This window comes from Spea bombifrons, chromosome 3 (assembly GCF_027358695.1).
Source record: "Spea bombifrons isolate aSpeBom1 chromosome 3, aSpeBom1.2.pri, whole genome shotgun sequence".
NCBI classification, from domain to species: domain Eukaryota; kingdom Metazoa; phylum Chordata; class Amphibia; order Anura; family Pelobatidae; genus Spea; species Spea bombifrons.
Window position 1 is genome coordinate 33,549,232 of NC_071089.1, and position 22,621 is coordinate 33,571,852.

At 36.3% G+C, this 22,621-nt stretch overlaps 1 protein-coding gene across 2 annotated transcripts in view; it reads right to left on the reverse strand.

Annotated features, from left to right (window-relative positions):
• Positions 1 to 1,366: 1,366 nt before the first annotated feature.
• VTA1 (vesicle trafficking 1) overlaps positions 1,367 to 22,621 on the reverse strand; it is a 93,952-nt gene continuing 72,697 nt past the window's right edge. The window contains exons 6-8 of one of the 2 annotated variants that reach the window (XM_053461058.1): positions 14,665 to 14,832; positions 13,176 to 13,259; positions 1,367 to 1,792 (exon numbers count right to left, since the gene is read on the reverse strand). In XM_053461058.1, coding sequence (XP_053317033.1) covers positions 1,647 to 1,792; positions 13,176 to 13,259; positions 14,665 to 14,832 — 398 coding nt within the window. In that variant the 3' untranslated portion in view covers positions 1,367 to 1,646. Of the gene's footprint in view, positions 1,796 to 13,175; positions 13,260 to 14,664; positions 14,833 to 22,621 lie in introns of both variants that reach the window. The other variant, XM_053461057.1, reaches the window with a different exon arrangement.

The following is a 22,621-nucleotide window of genomic DNA, read 5'->3' on the forward strand; positions in this document are numbered from 1 at the left end:
CTTTTTGAGCACAAACTGAACACATTCCCTTATAGAATAAATATTTCAGCTAAGGGGAAGAGCTGTATAAAATCAAGAATACGGAAACATATTTTTTGGTGTTGAACAAAGAAGAAATAAAATTGAGGGGGTATTCCCAATGTTATGGCTTCAAATGGGGATGTTTAATAAACATAATTTTTCATTTTTCTTTTTATTGAGTTTTGTAAACATAGCCAAATGGAATTATGGGATGAGATCCCACCAGGTCACGAAGCAGCATGTAATATCTTGCTAGATGCATACCAGGGCTTTTTATACAGGAATATCCCGACTAGTTTTAGTACTGCAAAAGGCTTAAAAATATGAAGTGGATAATTGTTTTATGCCACATTCCCAGCAATATGGCAGATCTTGCCCCTCTGGCTGAAACATGCCCCATTTCTCAACAATCAAGTTTACATGCTGAACATTATTATAGAATTTGCAATCTGAAGGAGCATTTCTATTAAAATCAAGACAAGGAGCATATTTCTGTATTTATTACTTTACCTTATTTATTCTAACGCAAAAAGAAATTCTTTTCATGCATTTAAAAGTCATGCACCCTTTGTTCCACACTGGGATATGTATTACATTTCAACAACTGGTTAATATTATTAAGGGTACCAGATCCAAGACAGGTAAATATGCTAACAATCAAAATCATAATCAACTGGAAAAATCTGTAATTTTTATTTTCTTCAGTGCAAAAATAAATTGGGTAGACAAAAATATTTGGGTATGAACAGTAAATATTGGGGTTTTCGCTTAAGCTCTGCCTATCAAAAAAAAACATAGCAAAACAAAATTATAGGCAATTAACCCACATATCTGTGTTATTGGTAGATAAAAGTCGACCAGAAACCTTAATGGAGATGATAAATGAAGCAGCTCTAGTGCTTGGTTGAAACAGGATATGTTTAATTTCTCATCACCGTTGATCATCTAAGTCTCTCAGGCACCATTTTTCTTATCTCACGCTATAAAAATAACGCAACTAAGTATGGTGTGAAGTCCATGCATTGGTACTACAAACTTTTTATAACTACACAATGGTGGGGATAGATGATTGCAGGCCTGTGTAAGGCATTTGGATGCTTAAGGGATCAAAAATAAATATCACTTAAAGTGTCAGAGTAAGTGCTTAAGCATCAATGTATATCTGGACATGTTCTACCCCCCAGTATTAGTTAAAATTTTAGTTAAATATGTTTTAACAGTTGGAATTCACTGAACAGTGTGTTTCAAAGCATACGTGTCATAAGTCAAGTCTAGTGATGCATCATAGAAAGACTGAGAGAAGCTTTGTGTTTACTGCTTTACTGAACTAACATCAGACTTCCAGTTAACAACAGACCAAATGTGTGTATTTATTTTACTGATCCTATAACATGTAAACATAGCATTTTTTTGTGTTTGTTTAACATACATATGCATCAAACAGCAACCTCACTTGATTTCCTGGATTATTTTAAAAGAATTGCATACAGTTATGGTAATGTTAGAGGAGGTTTGAAAAAAGGAGAGCAAATTGCTGTGCCTAACAAGAACAAGGGCTTTTCATAAATCTGGTATCTGTGGATAGAGATGTATTTGTGAAGCCCAGCATGGAAATAATGGAGACTTCACTCTCTGCCTGTAGTGAGTAGCTTCAAGGCTTTCTGCAGATTCTGCACGGCTGTGTTCACATCCTCATACTGTAATGCACTCCCAGCGTACTTGCAATATTTCTGTGCTCTGGTAAAGTCTTCAGGGGTCAAGCGAATGTCTCCTGCTGAGAGAGAAAAGCAGATTTTAAACACCTCTTCACAACAACAATTAATCGGTGGTGATTTTGTGACATTTTGAAATATGGAATAGAAATGGAATTACAATCAAACCATAAAAAAGTATATAGTCCCATATATAAATACTTAATCCGTTTTCTTATTTGAAATCCTGAAAAATTATAAAAATTATAAAAAGCCAATAACGGACATTTGGATTTACATTTATCCTGAGGAAATCAGGCTGAATTACCAATGAAATGTGTCAAGGAAAGACGGTTTGGATGCAGAAAGACTGATATTTACATATTATTGTTCATGATCTACTTTATTTTTGTAAGTTGTATTTTATCCATAAATATACACATATACACATAAATAGATTTTTATAACAATGTTTTTTTTATATATATAAATTGGCAAACAAGAAGCCCATAAGAGCCCAGGGATTGTATGAGCCTTTATTTACTCTTGGATTTCTTACATGCACATATAATTTTGAATTCACTCAGCTCTGTATACAATATATTTTTGCTTTTCACATGGATGTGCCCTGCTGAAAGTAATTTTGTATTGTATCCTGTCACTTTAAGTTCATTTCTTACATTGTGGATTACACATTATTCTATTTCTTGGTCATGATTTGTGAATCATGACAATGCAGCACTGTGGACCTACACCGGATAGCTCTTGTTTACGTCAACATTCAGTGAAGATATGCAAGCTTTGTAACCATTACCTAGACAAGACGTGCAGCTCATTTTGTATCTGTGGCACTCTCCTCTTACAGACTGACTTTTAAAACATAGATGCGTACATTGTAAGCTTCTCTTTTCTACTGGGAAAGCCAATACCTTTGAGAAAGGTCTGTCCTTCAGGTGTGACAGATGAAGGAGCCTTTTATTCTCCAGTAATCACTCTTTCCATCTCTGTACAAGCCAAGGGAAGCCCCAGCCATATGCATCAGGCATTATGCCCCAGAGCTGGTTCCTGGCATTCAGTGTTCTGTTCTATAACCAGGGAATTTGTCTCATTCTTCAATAACATTTTACGAAATAATGTTTCTAACTATGGGCACAAAGTTAGTTTTTTTCATACCACATCTCTAACCTGCAGGGATATTTCATAAACAGACTCTTCAATTATGTGCACTGTAACTGTAACTGCAATGGCGCATTACCTGTTATAATAATACTTTTATGGTGTTTTTTTCCTATCTACAATTTTTTTACTTAACAAGATTTTGGCTAAATAATTGTGTCTGAAAAAACTATGCTAGCATCATGGAGGTCTAGAAGGCCTTTCTCCTGAAGGCGTTTCCACTTCCTATCCCACAAACAATTTGATGACTTGAATTAATGATCTAAAACCCTTTGCACAGCATAGCAGCGCCGTAGTATTAGGTACAAGCTTAACTTGAGTCAATAGCAAGCTAGGTAAGACCCAGCACCAGCTCAGCTTTAAGAATGTGCACAGACGTCTGTATACAGCACCATCTGATTTATTTGAAGTCATAATGTTTTGGACAAGGGTTTTTAGTGCCTGTCATTCAGAAACTGACTGTTCCTCAAATAACAACAAATGTGTTCATGATGCTTGCAAAACAGACCATAAGACTTTCTAAAATATATATCTGAATAACCCTAGCAAGCAACTAAAATCCTCTCAATGGAGTTTACTTATTACAGTGGGAGTTGGCAGGCGTGTTGTGGTTTTTAGTTCCTTCAATACACTATACATTATAAATGGCCATCCTTCACATATTATATCGGGACAGATCTTTCCTGCACAATGCGTAGTTCACTGGAGTGACTTTAAAGAATCAATATATATTTATATATGATTGATTACAAGGCCATCCAAGCTATTATTGGAGCTGAAGCTCACTTTAGTATAACATAACAAAATGAGGGAGAATAAACTCACCCCTACAACAGCCTATGGTGTCCACACAGAGCATATTGCTGCCCTTTTCTCCACTGAGAAACACTACTTTCATTAGCTATAAGCATCTGTTCTTTCATTGTGTTTTGTCCCTCCACACAGCATGCCATCAGGCCACCTTAAACCTTCTGTCTGACTTGCTTGCAGTCTATACAGTTTACAGGAAACCCTTTAGGTTGTATACTATGTATTGTAATCTTTGTGGGTGCTATAACATAAATATACAATTAATTATTTGTGGAAAAATAACACATTCCATGAAGTTTCACTTGAGTAAGAAAAAAAAATACTCTTGTTACTGGAAAGCAAATATATACAAATAAAAATTAAGCAGAGATGTCATATTAAAAATTTGTATTAAATACATTAAGAAGAAATGTCTGTCAAACATTCTCTGATTTTAGGCATTTAATGAAATATACCAAAACTCTACGACATTAGGGTATTTCCACGGGAGTAAGCGTACATGTGAGAGTCAAATACAGGGAATCTTGTGTGTGCTACCTGCTGGGAAGTGAACAGTCAGTGCTCACGGAGAGGTTCATTCTTTGAAAAAACAAGCAGGGCTTCAATCCAGCTCTTACTGGAAGCAACTAATCTTATTTTTACAGGACTAACTCTCAATTGCTGTTTTGTCATGCCCAACGCCTCTGATTTCTATTAAGGTGCCAGTCAACCCGACTCTCTTAAATAAAAATAAATAAATAAATGGTTTGTTTTGTTAATTTGGTTTTCAAATGAACAACTTAAGACAGCCTGTGAGTGTTATATACACAAAGGAATTGTAGAGAGAAAACTTTGTATAAAGTACAAATAACACGTATGTGTTTCCACAAATGTCTTGGTGGCCTTACATACATATAAATAAAAAATATAGTTTATTCAGACTCGTCATTCCATTGTTTCTATTGGTAGTTTGGTGACTTATGAAGGACACATACACACACACACACACACACACATATTTACACGTTTACAGAGTAAAGGAGACCAATATATTAGGATTATCCCAATTTATTGAGAGGGAGGAAGGCAGAGAGGGAGGAAGGCAGAGAGGGAGGAAGGCAGAGAGGGAGGAAGGCAGAGAGAAAAGAAACGAAGAGAATAAGAGAGATGGCAATAGAGTTTGCAGGAGAATTGTGGATTCAGCTGACTAAATTGATACTTTAAAGACCTATCATTGTCAACTTCTCTTTGCAAGCAGGACTGAGCAAGCCCTGTATAATGTGTCCACAGCACACCTTCAGAGGTCTAGTGGAGACCATGCCTCCATGGGTCAGGGCTTTTTTGGCAACAGTGGTGAAGTTTCCCTGGAGAGGCCAGCCTACCAATATTCCTCCAAGAACGCATCAACGACACATCCAGGAAGCCATGTAAAGAACTGCAGGCCTGACTTAAGATCAATGTTCACAATTCCACTATAAGAAAGAGACTGTGTAAAAATGGCATCCACGGGAGAGTTGAAAGGCTAAAATCATTGCTGACCAAAATCAACACAAAGGATCCTCTCACATTTCCCAAAAAACATCTTGATGCCCCAATCTTTTTAGATAATATTTTGTGGACTGATGAGTCAAATATGGAAGTTTTTGGAAGACATGGGTCCTGTTACATATGCAGTAAATTTAATGCAGCATTCTACATTAAGAACATCATACCAACAGTCAAACACGTAGTGTGATGGCATGGGCTGGTTTGCTGCCTCAGGACCTGGTGGATTTTGCATAATTAATAGAACCACAAAATGTGCTTTCTACCAGAAAATCCTGAAGGAGTATGTCCGGCTATCAGATCCTAATCTAAAACTCAAGCATAGTTGGGTTATGCAGAACAGTGATCCGAAGCGCAAAAGCATGTCCACACATGTTCATACTCGAAAACTCTCAAATGTGGCTGAATTAAAACAATTCTGCAAAGAAGAGTGGTCCAAAATTCTTTCACAGCAATGCAAAAGACTCATTGACAGTTATCGCAAACCTTTGATTGCGGTTGACGCTACCAAGGGTGGCCCCACCAGTAATATTTTTCCCATGGGTGATATAGGTTTTGATGAACTCAAACTCAATAAATTACTGTTTAAAAGTTGAATTTTATGTTTATGCATATTGTCTTTGTCTTATATTAAAACTAAATAATAAACCCTGCTGTGCCGTGGACACAGTGAACGGGATGATAACTCTTACATATAAAAAATCAATTTATAAATGACATTTTAGGTATAAATGGTTTTACTTGAGAGAACCATTATGAGGAATTTCCTCCTTGACTGCGTTTTCAGTTGTAGCTCTAGAAAAACTAACATATAATTGCCCATGACTAAATATAAGTTGAGACAAATATAGTCCAACTTTACTTAACCCTTTAAGGACCAGGCTGTTCTTTAATGTTTGTAAACTTCATTACCAAGGCTGTTTTAACGCTTCTGTGGTGTTTAGCTGTAATTTTGTTCTCTCTCATTTACTGTACCCACACAAATTATATATAGTTTTTTCAGGACAAGAACAGCTTTTGATCACATTAATTTAGAAAAAATAATAAAATATGGTGAAAAGTTAAAAAAAAAAAAAAAAAAAAAAAGTTGTTTACATTTTTTTCTGAATTAGCCATAATAACATTGTAACCCTGATATCTGTCATGAATCCCTAAATTGTACATATTTTTCAAAAGTACACAACCCAGCGGATTCAACTTGGGGTATTTTTGGCACTTTTCAAGTAGGCATTTCACCACTTATTTTTACCAAACTTTGCCAGAGGTTATATTTTGGTGACTTTTTCACACCGATTGCAATTCAGGCATAACTGCACTAAGAATTTAAAGGGTTACTAATTAACAACACCCAAATATGTGTTCAGCAACATCTCCTGAGGACAGAGATACCACCCAAGCATCGACTTGGCAGGTTGCTTGGGGGCTAACAGGCCACATTAAGGACATGCACATCCAGCATTTCGACTTCGGATTTTGATAGCTGGTCATCCTGCGCCTATGTCTTATTTGGGGCATCCTTCAAGCTGGCCAATTCACTTTAACGCCATCATGTATTTTTGAAAATAATAGTATTTGAAAGTAATAATTTAATTATACAAAACAATTACTACCACCAACTTTGACAAAGGCTCATTTGATGATCATTTCCCAAATGCTCTTTCCAGCAACAGAGTCCAAAATATTTTGAGACATGCATCTTTCCATAGAGAAATCACGCAGGGCCCGTACATTTTATTGTGTAGCTGAATGCCTCAATGTCGAGCGAATGTTGCTTATTTAAGGCACATTATTAGTCCTTAACTGCATGGTTTTCCGTAATGTGCCTGGCTTTTTCACAGCACTGTACATACATACAATAACTCAGGCAAAGTTCTCTTCCCTGGGGTGGCCAGGGAAGAAATTCAGTTTTAAACTGTCTGCCTTACTGAAGCCAGGGCAACTGGACCATTGCCTCTACTGGTTCAGATGTTTCTGAGCTGAAAGAACTAATGCATGTCTTTACAATCGCAATTAAAAAAGAAATCAGCCAAAGGAAGCAGCCAAACTCATCTAAGTCATAATCTTAGTAAAAAAAGATAAAACTAAGTATGGTATATGTCTGAAATGTGTCTTGTGTGGAAACAGAATGGTGGCTTCACACGTGAATCATAGTTTGCTGTTCACTGAGCACTATATATTTTTCCTAATCACAGTTTGAACTGCAGGCTTCACAAGAGAGGAGATGCTTTGCTCTCCATGCAAAGGTGGGTTCTGCCTTCAATCTCACACAACAGTAGTTTCACAGGGTTGGTCAATAGCCGACTGTGGTGGAACTATGTTTCAGAGACTAGCAAATTATTGACAGACAGAGCTCCTATTTTCCCAAACATGGAGAACTTGTCCAAAGCATTCAACTTCACTCAAATGTAAAACTCAATGGCTTGGGCAGAAAACAGACTTGGAAGGCAACCTCTATTAAATATATGTTTTTTAGTGGTCCCTTCGCTCACCAAGGTTTCACATTTTTTGATGAGGTTCACATGGGTATAAACTGGTTATCCAAACGTTCTTGGGATCGTGTTTCAAACTCTCAGAGAAGTGGCACCACAAATGTTTACCAGTTCCAGGTCATGATGGTTATAGCACTACTTAATAAACATGCCCTTGTCTCACCAACACTGCTCTTATTTAAACTCTTCGTTACATGGAGTATGGGTTACAGCTACATTATTTCAAAGTGCAGTGCTTGGATAGCAGCCATTATAAGTATCCCAAAACAGGTTTTAAAGCCAGCATCCAAAAGAAAAAGCAGCTTAAAATTCATGGTTTTAACCCACTGAGTACTACCAAGATGTGCACCAAACTATGAACACCGCATCACAATAATGATACACAGTACAAATTAAGCTAGTGTGTATTTATATAGTTTATATAAATTACTGTCAACATTAAACCATGCAGTGTCTTAAAGATGCTCTTCCACCTACTGTGTTAAATATATCACAGTAATGAATTTGTCCTCTCAAATATGTATATGAATAAACTGGCCTGCAGTATGTGAAATTTATAGGAGTCCAGTTCTAACCAACCCAAAAGCTTCATGTACAGGTCTGCTATGTCCTGGGTTTAAGATGGTAAAATTGCATTTTTAATTATACTGGGTAGACTATTCATCTGGAAGTGAAGCAATTTATTTTTCAATCCATGGCAAGCCACATTTTACGCAAAACCGTGGGACACTATTAAATCACTAGTTTTTGAATCAACAAATAGAGCTGCATGGACCAAATCACTTGAGAACCCTATCCCGTCACAATTTACAGCAAAACAGAACTATGTTTATTTTCTCTCTCCCTATTCTTTCTTATGTTCTGATATCTTTGTGAGCAGAAAAAAACACCAGATCCTGTTTTGAGGGAACAACTTAATACCAGCTCCTACCAGTTCATGTTTACAGTAGGATATTAAGAAGGTCACCTATGATTACATTGTTATTTTGGAACAGTGGACTAAGAATTATTATAGTACACACCAGGATTATAAAAGAAACCTGCATTATAGGACATTAAGAAAATCCTCTTGGCTCCAAAAAATTACTCACAAAATATATAATTGTAATAACTTAGCAATTACACACAGAGGGATCTATTCATTTAAGGGTGAGTTTGCAGACTTGTGCATTTGGATTCATATGAATTGCAAATTTAACAAATGAAAACGAAGCAAAAAGTTCAGTTCTCATTAAAATGTCGTGGGCTCGTTCACATTTTCTAACAATCTCATTCACTCACTCTCTCGGGCTCATTTAATATCTCTCCCTGGCCCCTCAACAGCTAGCTTGTGCCATCAGTGCCCTCACACATCTGGTCTGTGTCTTCTTTGCTCCCCTTCCAACATACAACATATTTAACCACACACAAATAACACACTTACTCATACTCACTAACACACACTCCATCTTACCCCACTTACACATCCATGCTCACACACACACACACAAGTACACATGCATGCTCACATATACATACGCAAACACATATACATATATCCCACCCTCTGTTACCTCTCACCTCCACTGCAGCTTTCCCTCTGGCTGCCCACGCACACTGTGCTAGCAGCCTCAATTTCACCCAGGGGTCACATGACCCTGATATGTTCCCGTCTTCCTGGGCCAGTTCAAAATAGTTTAGAAAGGGCCCTTCTGACCTGGTTCGGTGTGGTACAAGGAGACAGGAAGAAGGGGTCACAGTAGTTACACCAGTGGTTTCCATGTCTCCCAGCTCTGGTTCTTCTAGCATCTTTGTCTTCTTCTCCCCTATGTCTTCTTTCACATCTTCTCTCGATGAACTTCCAGAAAAATGGTGGAGCTTCCAGTGACAAACACCAGTGCCAAGTTCATCTTGCACATAATATGAATATGTGTGGTAAAGGGATGCGCTATACAACCCGATTTTTGTATCATAAAAAATAAATTACTTATAATTACTTATAATAAGATTTATGCAATTGTATGTATTGTGTGCATCATTGTGAGTTTAATAGGTTTGGACCCAGTACCATTAATGTGTGTTGTTAAAGGGTGAAATGGGCATCTCCAATCGTGAACTTGGATTTTCTGATTGCCTCACCATAATTGGTTATAATTTTTATGCATTCAAAGTAGATTTTTTTAATCACTGTTAAAAAGTTAAAAAGTATACAGCGGTACAGCTTAATTATGCAATATTATCATTTACAGTAAATAACAAAATGGTTTTCCTACAGGGAAGTCTTCTATTCAAGCTTTTTCTTTTTATTTCTCCTGAGGTTACCTGTGGGGTTTTTCTTTGTGTCCCAAACAATTCTTTTGGCAGTTGTGGCTGAAATCTTTCTTGGTCTACCTGACCTTGGCTTGTATGAGGAGATCCTCAATTTTTCCACTTTTTAATAAGTAATCTTTGGCATTTTCAAGGCTTTGCATATCTTTTGAAATCCTTTTTCATCTTTATAACGTTCCATTACCTTGTTAAGCAGGTCTTTTTACAGTTCTTTTCTGCTCTCTATGGCTCATTGACTATTTATACACATACACTGATTGCAGTGGGAAATTGTGTGTCTGTAACAAAGTCAAACATTCATGGTTGTGTAACCTCTTGATGAGGGCCATTTGGGTGATATCTGTTATCATTATGATTTAAAAAGGAGCCAAACAACTATATAAATAAAAGACTGTTTCTTGAATAATCAGTTATATTTTCAAAATCATTGCCAATATTTCACAATCTCTGCCAGGGTATGCAAACTTCTGAGCACAACCGTGTGTGTGTGTATATATGTGTGTATATATATATAAATATATATATATATACACATACACACAAGATGTTGGAGTGTTTCTGTGGAATGTTTGCCTATTTATCTAGTAGAGCATTTGTGAGGTCAGACACTGATGTTGGACGAGAGACCAAGAAAGATCTCTGTTCTCGATCATCCCAAAATATTCACAGGGCTCTGTGCAAGCCAGTCACGTCAGGTAACATTCTCCTCGCATCTGCCAAACCCAGATTTGCCCATTAGACTGCCAAACAGAGAAGTGTAATTTGTCTCTCCACAGAACATGTTTTCCTCTGATCCAGAGTCAAGAGTGGCAACGCGCTTTACACTACTCAATCTGACGCTTGGCATTGTCTTTGGTGATGTGAGGCTTGCATGCAGCTACTTGGCCATGGAAACCCATTGCATGACGCTCCTGCCACACAGTTTTCTTTGCTGATATTACAATGTCAGTGGAAGTTTGCAACTTTTCAGCTATGGAGCCAGCAGAGTGTTGGTGATTTTTTACACATCAGGTGCCTCAGCATTCCTGACGCCTCTGACCCCGCTCTATGAGTTTACGTGGTCTTCCCCTTTGTCGCTGGGTTACTGCTGTTCCTGAAGATTTCAACTTTCCTATAACACCACTTACAGTTGACCGTGGAATATCTAACTCTTTAGCAATGGCTAGGTGTTTGATTTTATATACCTGCGGCAATGGGACTGATTGAAACACCTGAATTCAATAATCAAGAGGTGTCTCACAATAGTTTTATCCATATAGTGTGTGTGTATGTATATAAATAAAAAAAGAAAAGCACACCAAAGGATTATTTAGAAAAGCATCGTCTGTATTTGCATCAACAGACTGGTGGTACAAAGAGACAATGTTTCAGTCCATCCTTGAAAATCATTGATTTATTTAACTTGGATGGAGGATGCACCAGGGTGAATAATTCTCAAGAAGTTGTGTGCAAGGTTACTTTGATTATATAATACACATATACTATATGACCAAAAGTATGTGGACAACTGATCATCACTCATATATGAGCTTGTTAGACATCCAATTTCAAAATCCTAATACGAAGTTGTCCTCGCTACAACTCGCTATATATATATATATATATATATATATATATATATATATATATATATATATATAAGATCCAATGGTCCTAGCTTCTTAAATGCCAAAGTTCACCTGCAGGACCAGTAGACTGGGTGCTTCTGCAAGAGACTTCCTTTCCTTACCAAACACACTAAAAAGAAAACTGAGCAGATACACAGGGCATTCTCAAAGCCACTGAAACATAACACACACAAGTCATTAAAAAACTTTTAATCTTTGTGTTGAAATACAGCAGACATTTGGTGTCTTAGCGCCTTTCGCACTGATGGGCTTAATCAATTTATACAGCAGGGACATACAATAACTAAAACAACCATTAAATTGTAAATGGTTAGTGATATATAAATGCTTGCTGTAAATTTAACAAACAGTGAGAAATTAACAAAAAGGCAATCTAAAAAAATCTCTTTGAAGTGAGCATTACCATTTCACATTACACTTTTGTTCAGGGAAGCAATATAATAATGCAATAGGCTGCAATTACTTTTAGCTTGTAATTGAGACAATGTACAATATATTTTCTTTATATATGAGAGAAAAACATAATATAGTACTATTACAGTGTCTGTATAAAGTATAAATCCAATACTCACGTGCAGTGGCATCGATAGATATGTGTATACATTAACAAGGTTAATCTTAGATTTCACAGGGTGCGAGGTGCACATTCGCAAAAGAGAGCCACAAGAGTTTCCATACACCTTGAACGAATAAGAAGTATCTCTCTCCATCTGTGAGCCAAAGAACTCCTGGAAGCATTTCTCCCCAGGAGAACCCACCAGCCTGGTTGTGTTTCATGACTCACACCCAACATCACCGAGTAGGAGAAAAGAAAAAGGGGCCTAGAACACTCAGGTATATTGGAAGTCTTGTATTAGGCGAACACCTTTCAATATCTGTATAATTTTAGCGTTAAGGGTGGTCGCGCCAATAATCTGATCCATGTCGAGTTCGGAAAAATTTGCTTTCCAGTATGCCATGCCAGTTTTTTTTTTTTTTTTGAGAGTCCCAGTCTAAACTTTGGTTATAAATTGAAATCTTAAGTGGTCATGGTCTAACCGTCATGGAAAGTTGATCCAGTGGGTTAGTCATGGAGATAATAATATAATTTTTTAATACAATAGTGAAGAGAAAAAGAAGAACAGAGTATATCATGACTTCAGGACTTTATAATGTGATGTAAGACTAATGCAGAGAAAACAGATTGTTTCCCAAAAGTGGCATACATCCAAAACTCTACAAAGCTGGAAGTTGGAGCCAAAAGAGTGAGGTCATCGTAGCTTTTAAGACCCCCGTAGGCATGACTGGAAACAAAACTCTGATGAATAGCAGGCAGAGGAACAAGTCATTAGACCGCTAGCTGTAGCGAGTCAGCAACTTTTAGCACATAGTTGATCAATAACTCCCAATTCCCTCAGTTGTGAAAAAAACTCAGCAAAAATATCAATTCATGGACTGAATGGTAGTTACAGTATTATCATATTATCACACGTTCAAGACTTATACATGAATATAATAAAATACAATGATGGCTTCATTTAGCTGCTTACCTTGTGGTTTTTCAGTGTAAAGGGATGGATCTACAGCAGGTATGTTTTGCGGAGTTGGATGGGTTATAGTGTTGCTTACTACACCTAAAACAGACAAAATAAATACATAAAAATGACAAAAGAGCATAAACATTTGCCTTTTAACACTAGACTGTGTGTTGTTTTTCTGAGTTTAAGACCAACAGAAGTCCTTTTTTGCGTGCAGCCGAAAGAAAGGATATAATGTATGTAAATGAATAAACTGTATTAGTGACTGCAAAGTGGCCAGTTTCAGCAAGACTATGAGTGTTTGAAAACTCCATTAGAATAGAATGTGACTTGTTGGTTTTGACAGAATAGGACAGAATAAGGTGGGTTCTCATTAGACCCACTTTATCGTTTGCATAAGCAATGTTGTAGCTGGTTTGCAATGAGTACACTACACATGCACAATGAAGCCTCTGCATTTTAGGAAGATAAGTCGTTTTTCTCTACAGGTAAAGAATTCATGTTAAAGTACCTTCATTGGCATTCTTCCTTGGTGGGGAAGCAAGTTAATGCTCTGAATGGACATCAGATGACTAGTAAAGCACCAACAAAACAAGAAATGGCTCTATGTTATCGTATGGATAATTTTGACAGCATTATTGCCAAATTACACCTAGATGAACTCTTACATAATTGCCTGCTTACGACAGAAGATAATAACGGCACATAGTGCCAGCTTGTAGTCAATAATCCTATGTGGAGTTCAAGGGAGGTACCCACAAAGCACTCCTTATTAACAATGGAAGTTAAATAAATATGCCTTAAACAAGTACATAATGTATTCTTTGTAGATATCAGGAGGATTTCCCTTTGATAAGTAGTTTTATTAATACTTAGAAATGATTCAAAGGGTAAACACAGCTTCAAACTGATGAAATAATTACTACTTCAAGATCAGGATAAGTACGACAGCCAACATATTTTTTTGTTAAGTTATATAAAACATGTATATGAAGGTTTATGAATAAGACATACTCTTATAATATATGTAGAAAGGGGTTGAGTAAAACAGGGTAAATATTAGTGCAACTCTGTAATTTTTTTCAGACATGAAGTATTACGGCTCTATGAATTAATAAATAATAATGTAAAAAAATGTAAACTTTTTAAAATAAATATTTAACCAAACTGATTAATATAAAGTTCTTGTTGAATTACAATTTAAAGTGTCTCTTGTTGCACAAAGCAAACAATACAATACAGTGATTATGCTGTAAAACAGTGTTATCACCATAATTCATTTAGTGGGGACATTTGATGATAACTTTTTAAACTTTGAACCAGAATCACTTCACTTCAACATAACATTCATTATGTTACATAAAACATAAGTCTTAAATTTGTTGGTGATTCCCTTTTAACGTGACACTATTAAATTCTTAACTTTGTGCTCCTCGACGGCATTAAAAATTAAGACATAAAAATGAGAATAGGAGAGTACATGGGATCGGGGACACTCTACCTGTATTGTGAGGGACCTCTGCTGGAGTGTTTGCAGGAGCATGCGCACCAGGGGGTATGTGTATACCAGAGTAGTTTGCATTTGCTGAGTTTCCAGGATCATATGTTGAAGATGATCGCTCAGGTCCTTGGACGCCCTGAGATGACAACCCTTCTTCCTCGTCTTCATCTATAAAATACATATAACACATTTATCTTTCACCTTAATAAAAGAAAAGGTACTTTTAAAGTTAAAGTAATAAATTAAACAACGTATGTTATGGTTTTTATCTCGGGGTTTATTTAAGAAACTGTGAGTTTGAGGACAAACAGAAGCTCACCCACCTACTTTACTATTCCATATGTATGCATATTGTCACGGGCTATTGCTACTAAAAGAAGTTTGTCTGCATAACACATGGAAAAATAAGTACGATGTAATTTAAGAAACCATGTGATTTGCAGGGCAAACTTGGAGGAAACACTTGCATGTTGTCCCTTCTTAATGCACATTGGTCAGATGAAATGGTTCATCTTGGCTCCCACAGCTAGAATATAGAAATAATTACTGTATAAATTATGTGATGCACTTCTTGTTATGTCCTGTTTATCCATTGTACAAGGCTGCAGAAGATGATGGCGCTTTTGAATAATAAATATCCCCATGTCATAATGGCAGTATCACTAATCTTCAACACAAAAAATGAATGTTGCTTCATTGGTGCCATTTAAGCTTGTCCAAATAAGTTTGTTTTTGCCTTTTAGTGGCCCAGCAAGCGTAAGATGCTGAGTTACATACATTTTCAAGACATCAATGGCCCTTCGTATGATGAATCATTAATTACATTTGAAGCTGAGTGTTTCTAATGAACGATGATCCACTAAGGTGCAAGACAAATCTATTTTATAATAAGAAAACTCAGAGTAAATAAGAAAAGAACATTGGTGAATTCAAGAAAGGCCCCCCCCCCATTACTTTCCACTGAACTCCTTTGTGGCAAAAAGATTTACCTCCCTATGTGATCAGAGCCTTTTTGCCATTTTTATCATTTCTTTGTTAAATTGTGATTCTTCTTGTCCATGCTTAATGCACCGACACAAATATACTGTTTTTTTCCATGAAAGATAATATACCATTTTTACAACTATAGCTCAACATATATGATAAAACATATATACTAGAAATATAAAATTAAAAATGAAATGTTTATTAAAAAATAGGGGGAAATAAGCAGCAACGTTTTCAGTTTTACCTATATAATTTACCTGATACCTGATTTACATATAATTTTGATCCACTTCTGAGAATTACAGGGTAAATATTAGTGTGGGCAAATCTTTGTTTAAAAGTTGTAGGTCCCCCCCCCCACAATTAGTATGCAGGGGCTGTAACATTAACAGTTAGCAAAGCATCTATAAAATATCCACAAAAATGAATAATTATGGTTGGCAGACAACATAAGGCATTTTCCTAGGATCATTAGGACACTTGCCAGGCAACCATTCTGCCACATGCCTGCACTTTTCTTCACAAGTGCATATGTGTTCCTTAGTATTTCTTGCACAGGTAAATGCATCTGGAGAGAAATACACTTGTTCACTTGCATCTCCAGATTATGGAAATACCTCATGTGCATTGTTTTTTGTGTTATTTGGACTATATAGGCTAAAACACACAACATGCCCATTGCAGTTTCCATATTTTAATTTTTTTGCTGTATTTATATTTCTTGAATACAGACAATCCAGGGTATTTTCCTAGGATAATTAGGACACTTGCCATGCAGCCATTTTAGCCAAATATATGGCAAATTGTTCCATAACATTTTCTGCACTTTTTTTCCTAAAGGTTTTTATGCTGGGTAAACGCAATTGAAGAGAAATATACCAAAACCTGTTAAACTACATCTCCAGATTATGGAAATATATCCTACGCATAGGTTTTTTTGGTGATATTTGGACGTTACATGTCACAAGCCAAAACATGCCATACATAGTTCAGGATTTTTGTGCAGGTTAAGTGCCAATTTAAAATATCCCCAAATCGTCCCAAACACACAAAATAATAATATAAGAATGTATATATGTAATACACATACAGATATTAAAAAGAACACAAAATATGAATAATATAAGAGTGGAGCTAACTCAAGTCTAAGCATTACCTCAAATAACCCTGTTTGAAATTTAGACCTAGTTGATATGATATACACAATAAAAGCATTTTATCTCTGTGGATCACATAAGTTAAGCATCCACATACTGAGCAAGCAAATTCATGCTGTACAAAATAAATATAACTAAACGCACAAATCCGCTATCTGTATAAAACTCAATTACTTGCTATTTTATTTGAACCATAGCTCAAGGTGTGGTCAAACCTACATTAAATAACTCATTGAAAAAGTAAATAAAATATAAAAATCCTACTTACATAAGGACCAGTAATCTCATAAACCTAGCAGAGTGGGTCGATTAGATCAGGTTGTATGAACTTGTGCTAAACAATATCTACTAAGCTACTAAATGACAAAATCAAGCTTGTTAACCATAAATCCCTTCTCAACCCATTATCTGGAATAGACTACACTTTGTTGTTTCGAGATATCACTTTTCTGGTGATTGTAGAAGTCAAATCTCAACTAGCAATACAATAAATGCTGCGGTGAACAGTAGATGTGTATCTTGTGTTTATGAAATCCCACTATTGTTTTGTAACACAATAAATTCTATATTTAAATTATGAGGAAAAATGCGGCTGTTACAAAGGTGTAGGGGAAAAAATGCATTTGGCAATGACGCACAATATTCACATACTTAAAAATGATGGTGGATCAAATATAGCATAAAATGGTAGGCTGGCTTTGATGAAAAAGTAGTCTGCTGCTTCACACAAAAAACCTTAAAGCTTGGCTTGTTCACTCTTGCAACTTGCTACTCTAAAACCTTGGGTGGGGACTTATACTTTCCAGGTTTAACCTGGACCCTCCAAGTGAAGCCCTGCTTCCTTTGGTCTCTGGGTCAGTTTCTGTTTTATCCAGACAGGGGAGTGATGTTTTGATACACCCACTATCTGGATACCCCCATTCCCCACCTAAAAAGGCTGTCTGGGAAAGCTCCACCCCTTCACAATGCCACTTCCCTAAAAGAGTGAGAGTCCCCATGAATGGCAGTACTGGGTCGTGAGATGCCTGTTACTGGGTAGCCTCACACTCATATGGCACAGTGAATACCTCTACTGCAGCCTGCACAAGTACAGCTACAGCTAGGCAGCTGGTGGCAAGGGGCCGGCAGATTTTCCATCAATGCCCCAGGACGCTCCAGTGCCTAGGGGTCTCTAGGCGTGTGCCTAATGGACAGTCTACAATTACAATATTTAATTTTACTGTATACATTATGTTGTATGAAGGGCAAACTCAGAGATCTTTAGCTACTATATACTATTTTTGGATTGAAGTCTTCAATGTTTCATCTTGCTGCACATCAGAGCATAGCATAGCCATCCTTGATTACTGGTAAAACGTACCATTACTGTAGCTTTTAGCTCCATTAAAGAGGCAGTCATAAAAAAAACTTAGCCTAACAGGAAGATTTTTCCCACCCATATAAAATGTTATCATAGACTACTGTCATACATGAACAGCTTACGGACCCGCAGAAATGTTACCATCACACATTCTTAAAACTCACTAGTGGATGGTAACACTGCCTAGTCAATAGCTGGAATGCATGCAGCTACAGCTGGGGGCTTAACTTTTTTTTCTAATGTTTAATATGCTTTCTAAAATGGGAAAAATGCCACTGTTGGAAAAAAGGAAACAATAACTCCCCAGACTAATATTTATAGAGAAAACTACTAGTGATCCGAAACCATAACTCTAGAATAACCCTGGTGAGTCTGAGTAATTCTGGGAAAAGATTGTTCTCAAAAAATGCTTTACACGCCAAAATACATAGATAAATACGTTAATATGGGTTTTATTCCTTTGTGGATTTATTAAATTCATTAAAAATGCTTTAGGTTGTCCTTCGCATAATTTGTAAATGAAACATGTTGTACTGCACTGTACTTACAATGTGAAAACTTCACTGTGATTATTTTTTCCTTGGGAAAAATTTCCTAATTTATTTATAAATATTGTTACAATACTTATTGAGCACAGCAAGTAAAATAAAATACACTTAGGTCAATATAGACCAATTTTTGGATTTTTTACCTTGCTAAATCCCAGATTTGCCTTTCTTATGGTATGGCTGTTGTGGCTTACAGTGGTCCTGCTGAGTCACAGAATTTTAGGGATGGCTGTGTAATGAAGCTAAATACTTCTGCTCAACAAATCCATCTAACTAAACATCTCAATTTAAATTTTACATTAATTTTATATGTTCAGTTGACCTTCTCTTACAACTTGATTTCAATTTGGAGGACACAAAACTAGTAAATGTAAAGCTTCAGGAATTAGTAGCAAAATGGATATTCCTTTATTATTCCCTTTATTCTTTACAAATGAAAAAAGTCACTGTTTTGGCATTTCAGTTTAGATCTGTATCATCATTCACACAGACAACACTGCCGAGCTAGCAAATACGGTAACTTTTTGAAACTTCGGATACCTGGTAGAATACGATTGGAAACTCAGCAAGTTGGTTTTTAAAAAGCTATCGTGTCTATGTGCCTTAACTACATTTTGCTTTAAATTGCCAATGTGCCAACATATTTCTCCATGACTCCATGAACAGCAAATTTATGTTTTCACAACAGTTCTCTCAACAGATTGCAGAAAATGATGGTAGGATTAATAAATTAACCCATATGAGAAACATCTATTAACTTAAACAATGTCACTTAATGACCTGGCTGGTCTCAGAGATCATATCTTTCTCAAATAAACTCTGGGTTCTGTTTTTATAATCATCTTGAATACCCATCCTCCATGTACCCAGTGTAATTACAGAATAGCCAGGAGAATCTGGGGCGTAAACCTTCTTTAGAAATGATTAATTACCCATTTACTATTTTTTGCAGCATTCGATCCTTGGGTAGATTTCTTTTTGCATTATAACATTCTAGTAATGATTTGTTCCATAAGCAGAAGCCACAGTTCCATAAGCAGAAGACTCCTTAAATAGAGTGTCAATCCACAGGGCAGCTGATTGGTACATGTATGTTTTAAATATATTTCTCATGTTTGACAGTTATTTTGTAAAGCGTAATATTTCAGGGTACACATACTATCCCTCACGCTGCCCATTCTCTTCAAGTTCTTCTGGTTTTGGACTGCCTTCTAACAATTAATTTTTTAGTGCTTTTTCGATCACTATTTTTTATTATTATTATATACATTATTATATACTGAATTTAATGTTCTGGAATTGTATATCAAAGGACAATTGAAGAGCAGGACTTCAATTTATTGGCTTGTACGTTAGTATCTGTCATTAAACCTTAAGTAACAATCATTCCACCAGTATGGTACAACTGAAAGGCATAGTGCTAGTCTGTACAACAGGCACTATAAACATGCTACTATACAAGACTTGTGCGGAAAAAGCTAGAAGCATGTGTCTCTACAAACCATCTACTAGGTTATTAAATCTAGTTTGTGAATCTTTCTATAATGCAGACCTACTTTATGGCCTCACATACCTATTCCATAATTTTACACGCCACTTCACAAATGTTAAATCTACTGTCTGTTTTGTCTTTACTGTGGTATATTTAGATATTTTACTCATAAATCTCCACACAGTTATACACATTTATGTTTAAATAACAATTCCCTCCAGCAGGGATCATTCCTTAAACATCATCTTTAACCATATGAGACATTTTAATTATTCCCAAATGCAACTGTGGACCTGAAAAACAACAAATTATGTAATCAAAATGCACATATGTGGACGTCCTTTGCTTGGGCTCTATTTCCTTATAAAATGTCCCATTTCTACATTGTTACTGCACAAAATGACTTCATCAACTTTATTTCAGCATAAACCCTTCAGAACAGGAAGTTGTTCTTCAAAGTAAACCTACACATGTAATCATTTTAAAGACCCCAATTAGGAATACTCCGATTGGAAACACATTTACCTAAAAAGATATACGACTCTAGGAAAGAAAACTGATACTTGTTAAGAAAAATTAGATTTATGGGATTAGCCTTTACGATGGGAAGTCAATGTTGAAATACAGCTAGAATTTATATCCAGATGAATCTGTTTTAAAAAAATATGTGAGAAAATTGCAGCCAATGGCTTCCTGTACTCTTAAGTCTTCTCACCTGTAACTGAATCAGACAGTAATACAAAAATGGGCCTCCCCCCCAAAAAAAACAACTCACCCATAAAAAGCTTGTTTTCGCCTTTTCAGTTTTTTTTTTTTTTTTTTACTTTTTTTTAAATAAAAAATCACATCTAAAAAGAATATTTTTCTGTTAAGTACGATAAGGTAGTTTAAAAAATATATTACTGCCATAGTCTAGATGAGGTAAATACACAATAACAAAAATCATTTTCCCACCAAGACAGGAGGTGAGAAAGTATTTGAAAGACATACATTTCTGACTTCACAGAGATTTCATATAATGTTAATAAACAAAGAGGTAATTTCATGGGTCCAGGAAATGTACCGGTATATTTCTTTCCACACAAGACTAATTATGATTTCCAACTCACAATCTTTGGTGTCGTATAAACATTGCTTTCAATATATGCCTAATTCAAATGCAATGAGCATACAGGCAAAGTTAAAGTCATGATACATGCTTTGAAGTGGCAAATGTAAAAGTAACGTATGAAATACATTTGCTGACGTGTAAAACTAGGCAACATGAGTACTAATATAACAGTGAAGCATCTGTTTATGTGTACATGAAGCCCTTATTTTGGTTCTGTGAAGTAGGCCATACATTTTGAATCTGAGAAGATATTAGAGTCACCTTGGCATGCAAGGTAAAATACCTCTGAGCTCCTTGTAGAAGCTGCAGATGACATTTAGGTAGGATTCAAGTACAGTTATTAAAACTTGTATGTAACCGAATATAGGAGTTTGAAACAGTACACACTTTTGTTAATTAAATAATTCAAGAAGAACAGAGATCATTTAAAATTAGATCTAACAAGGGCATACAACTCCCATGAGTCCTGAGAATTTTTTTTTGAAGACATAAATACCTGTAAACTGCTACTTCCATTCTAGGAGAAAGTGTTTTCTACACAATACAATAGATTTCTTTGAGGGGGGAATTAAAAAAAAAAAAAACTCACAATAGCCAGAAAAAGTTCTGACATGATCTATGTTCATTACTCTAGATAATATGGAGTATAAGAATACCTTCCTTAAATATTATATATGCAGCTATCTTAAAATTATGTTATAATATTCATGGTTATTCCTCACCTACATTCTACCTCTGTTATTTTAGCCCATTCTACTAGGCAAACACTTTGATTAATTTTCACACTGTTAGCAGCAAACAATAGAATGGCTCCGTTCTAATTAGAGGACTGCATTGGGATGCAGGTCCCGCGGGATCTGTCAAAAAACTTGCAGGTGCAGGCAGTTTTTCGGGGGTTGGGGGCGGTCAATGTACCTGTGGGTCTCAGTAATCCTGCGCACTCCAGCAAGGCTGCCTTTGCGTTGCTCACACACAGAGCCTCTTCTCTTGTTCCGCCCAGGAACCCAGCTGAGTCACGTGAATTTAGGTCACGTCACATGACTCTGCTCTGTTCCCGCCTTCCCAAGGTGGGCCAAGAGAAGAGACGCTCTGTGCGAGCAACACGAAGGCAGCCTTGCAGGAGTGCGAGGGAAATCTGCAGTTCAGGCAAGGCATGATTAAGGGAATGAATGAGTATCTGTGAATTATTAGTATCTGTGAATGAGGGAATGAAATTCTTCACTATCTGTAAATGCTGTGACAGAATGTTTGCGGGAGCAGGAGGGATTGGACACATATGTTGCGGGAGCGGAACACATACAT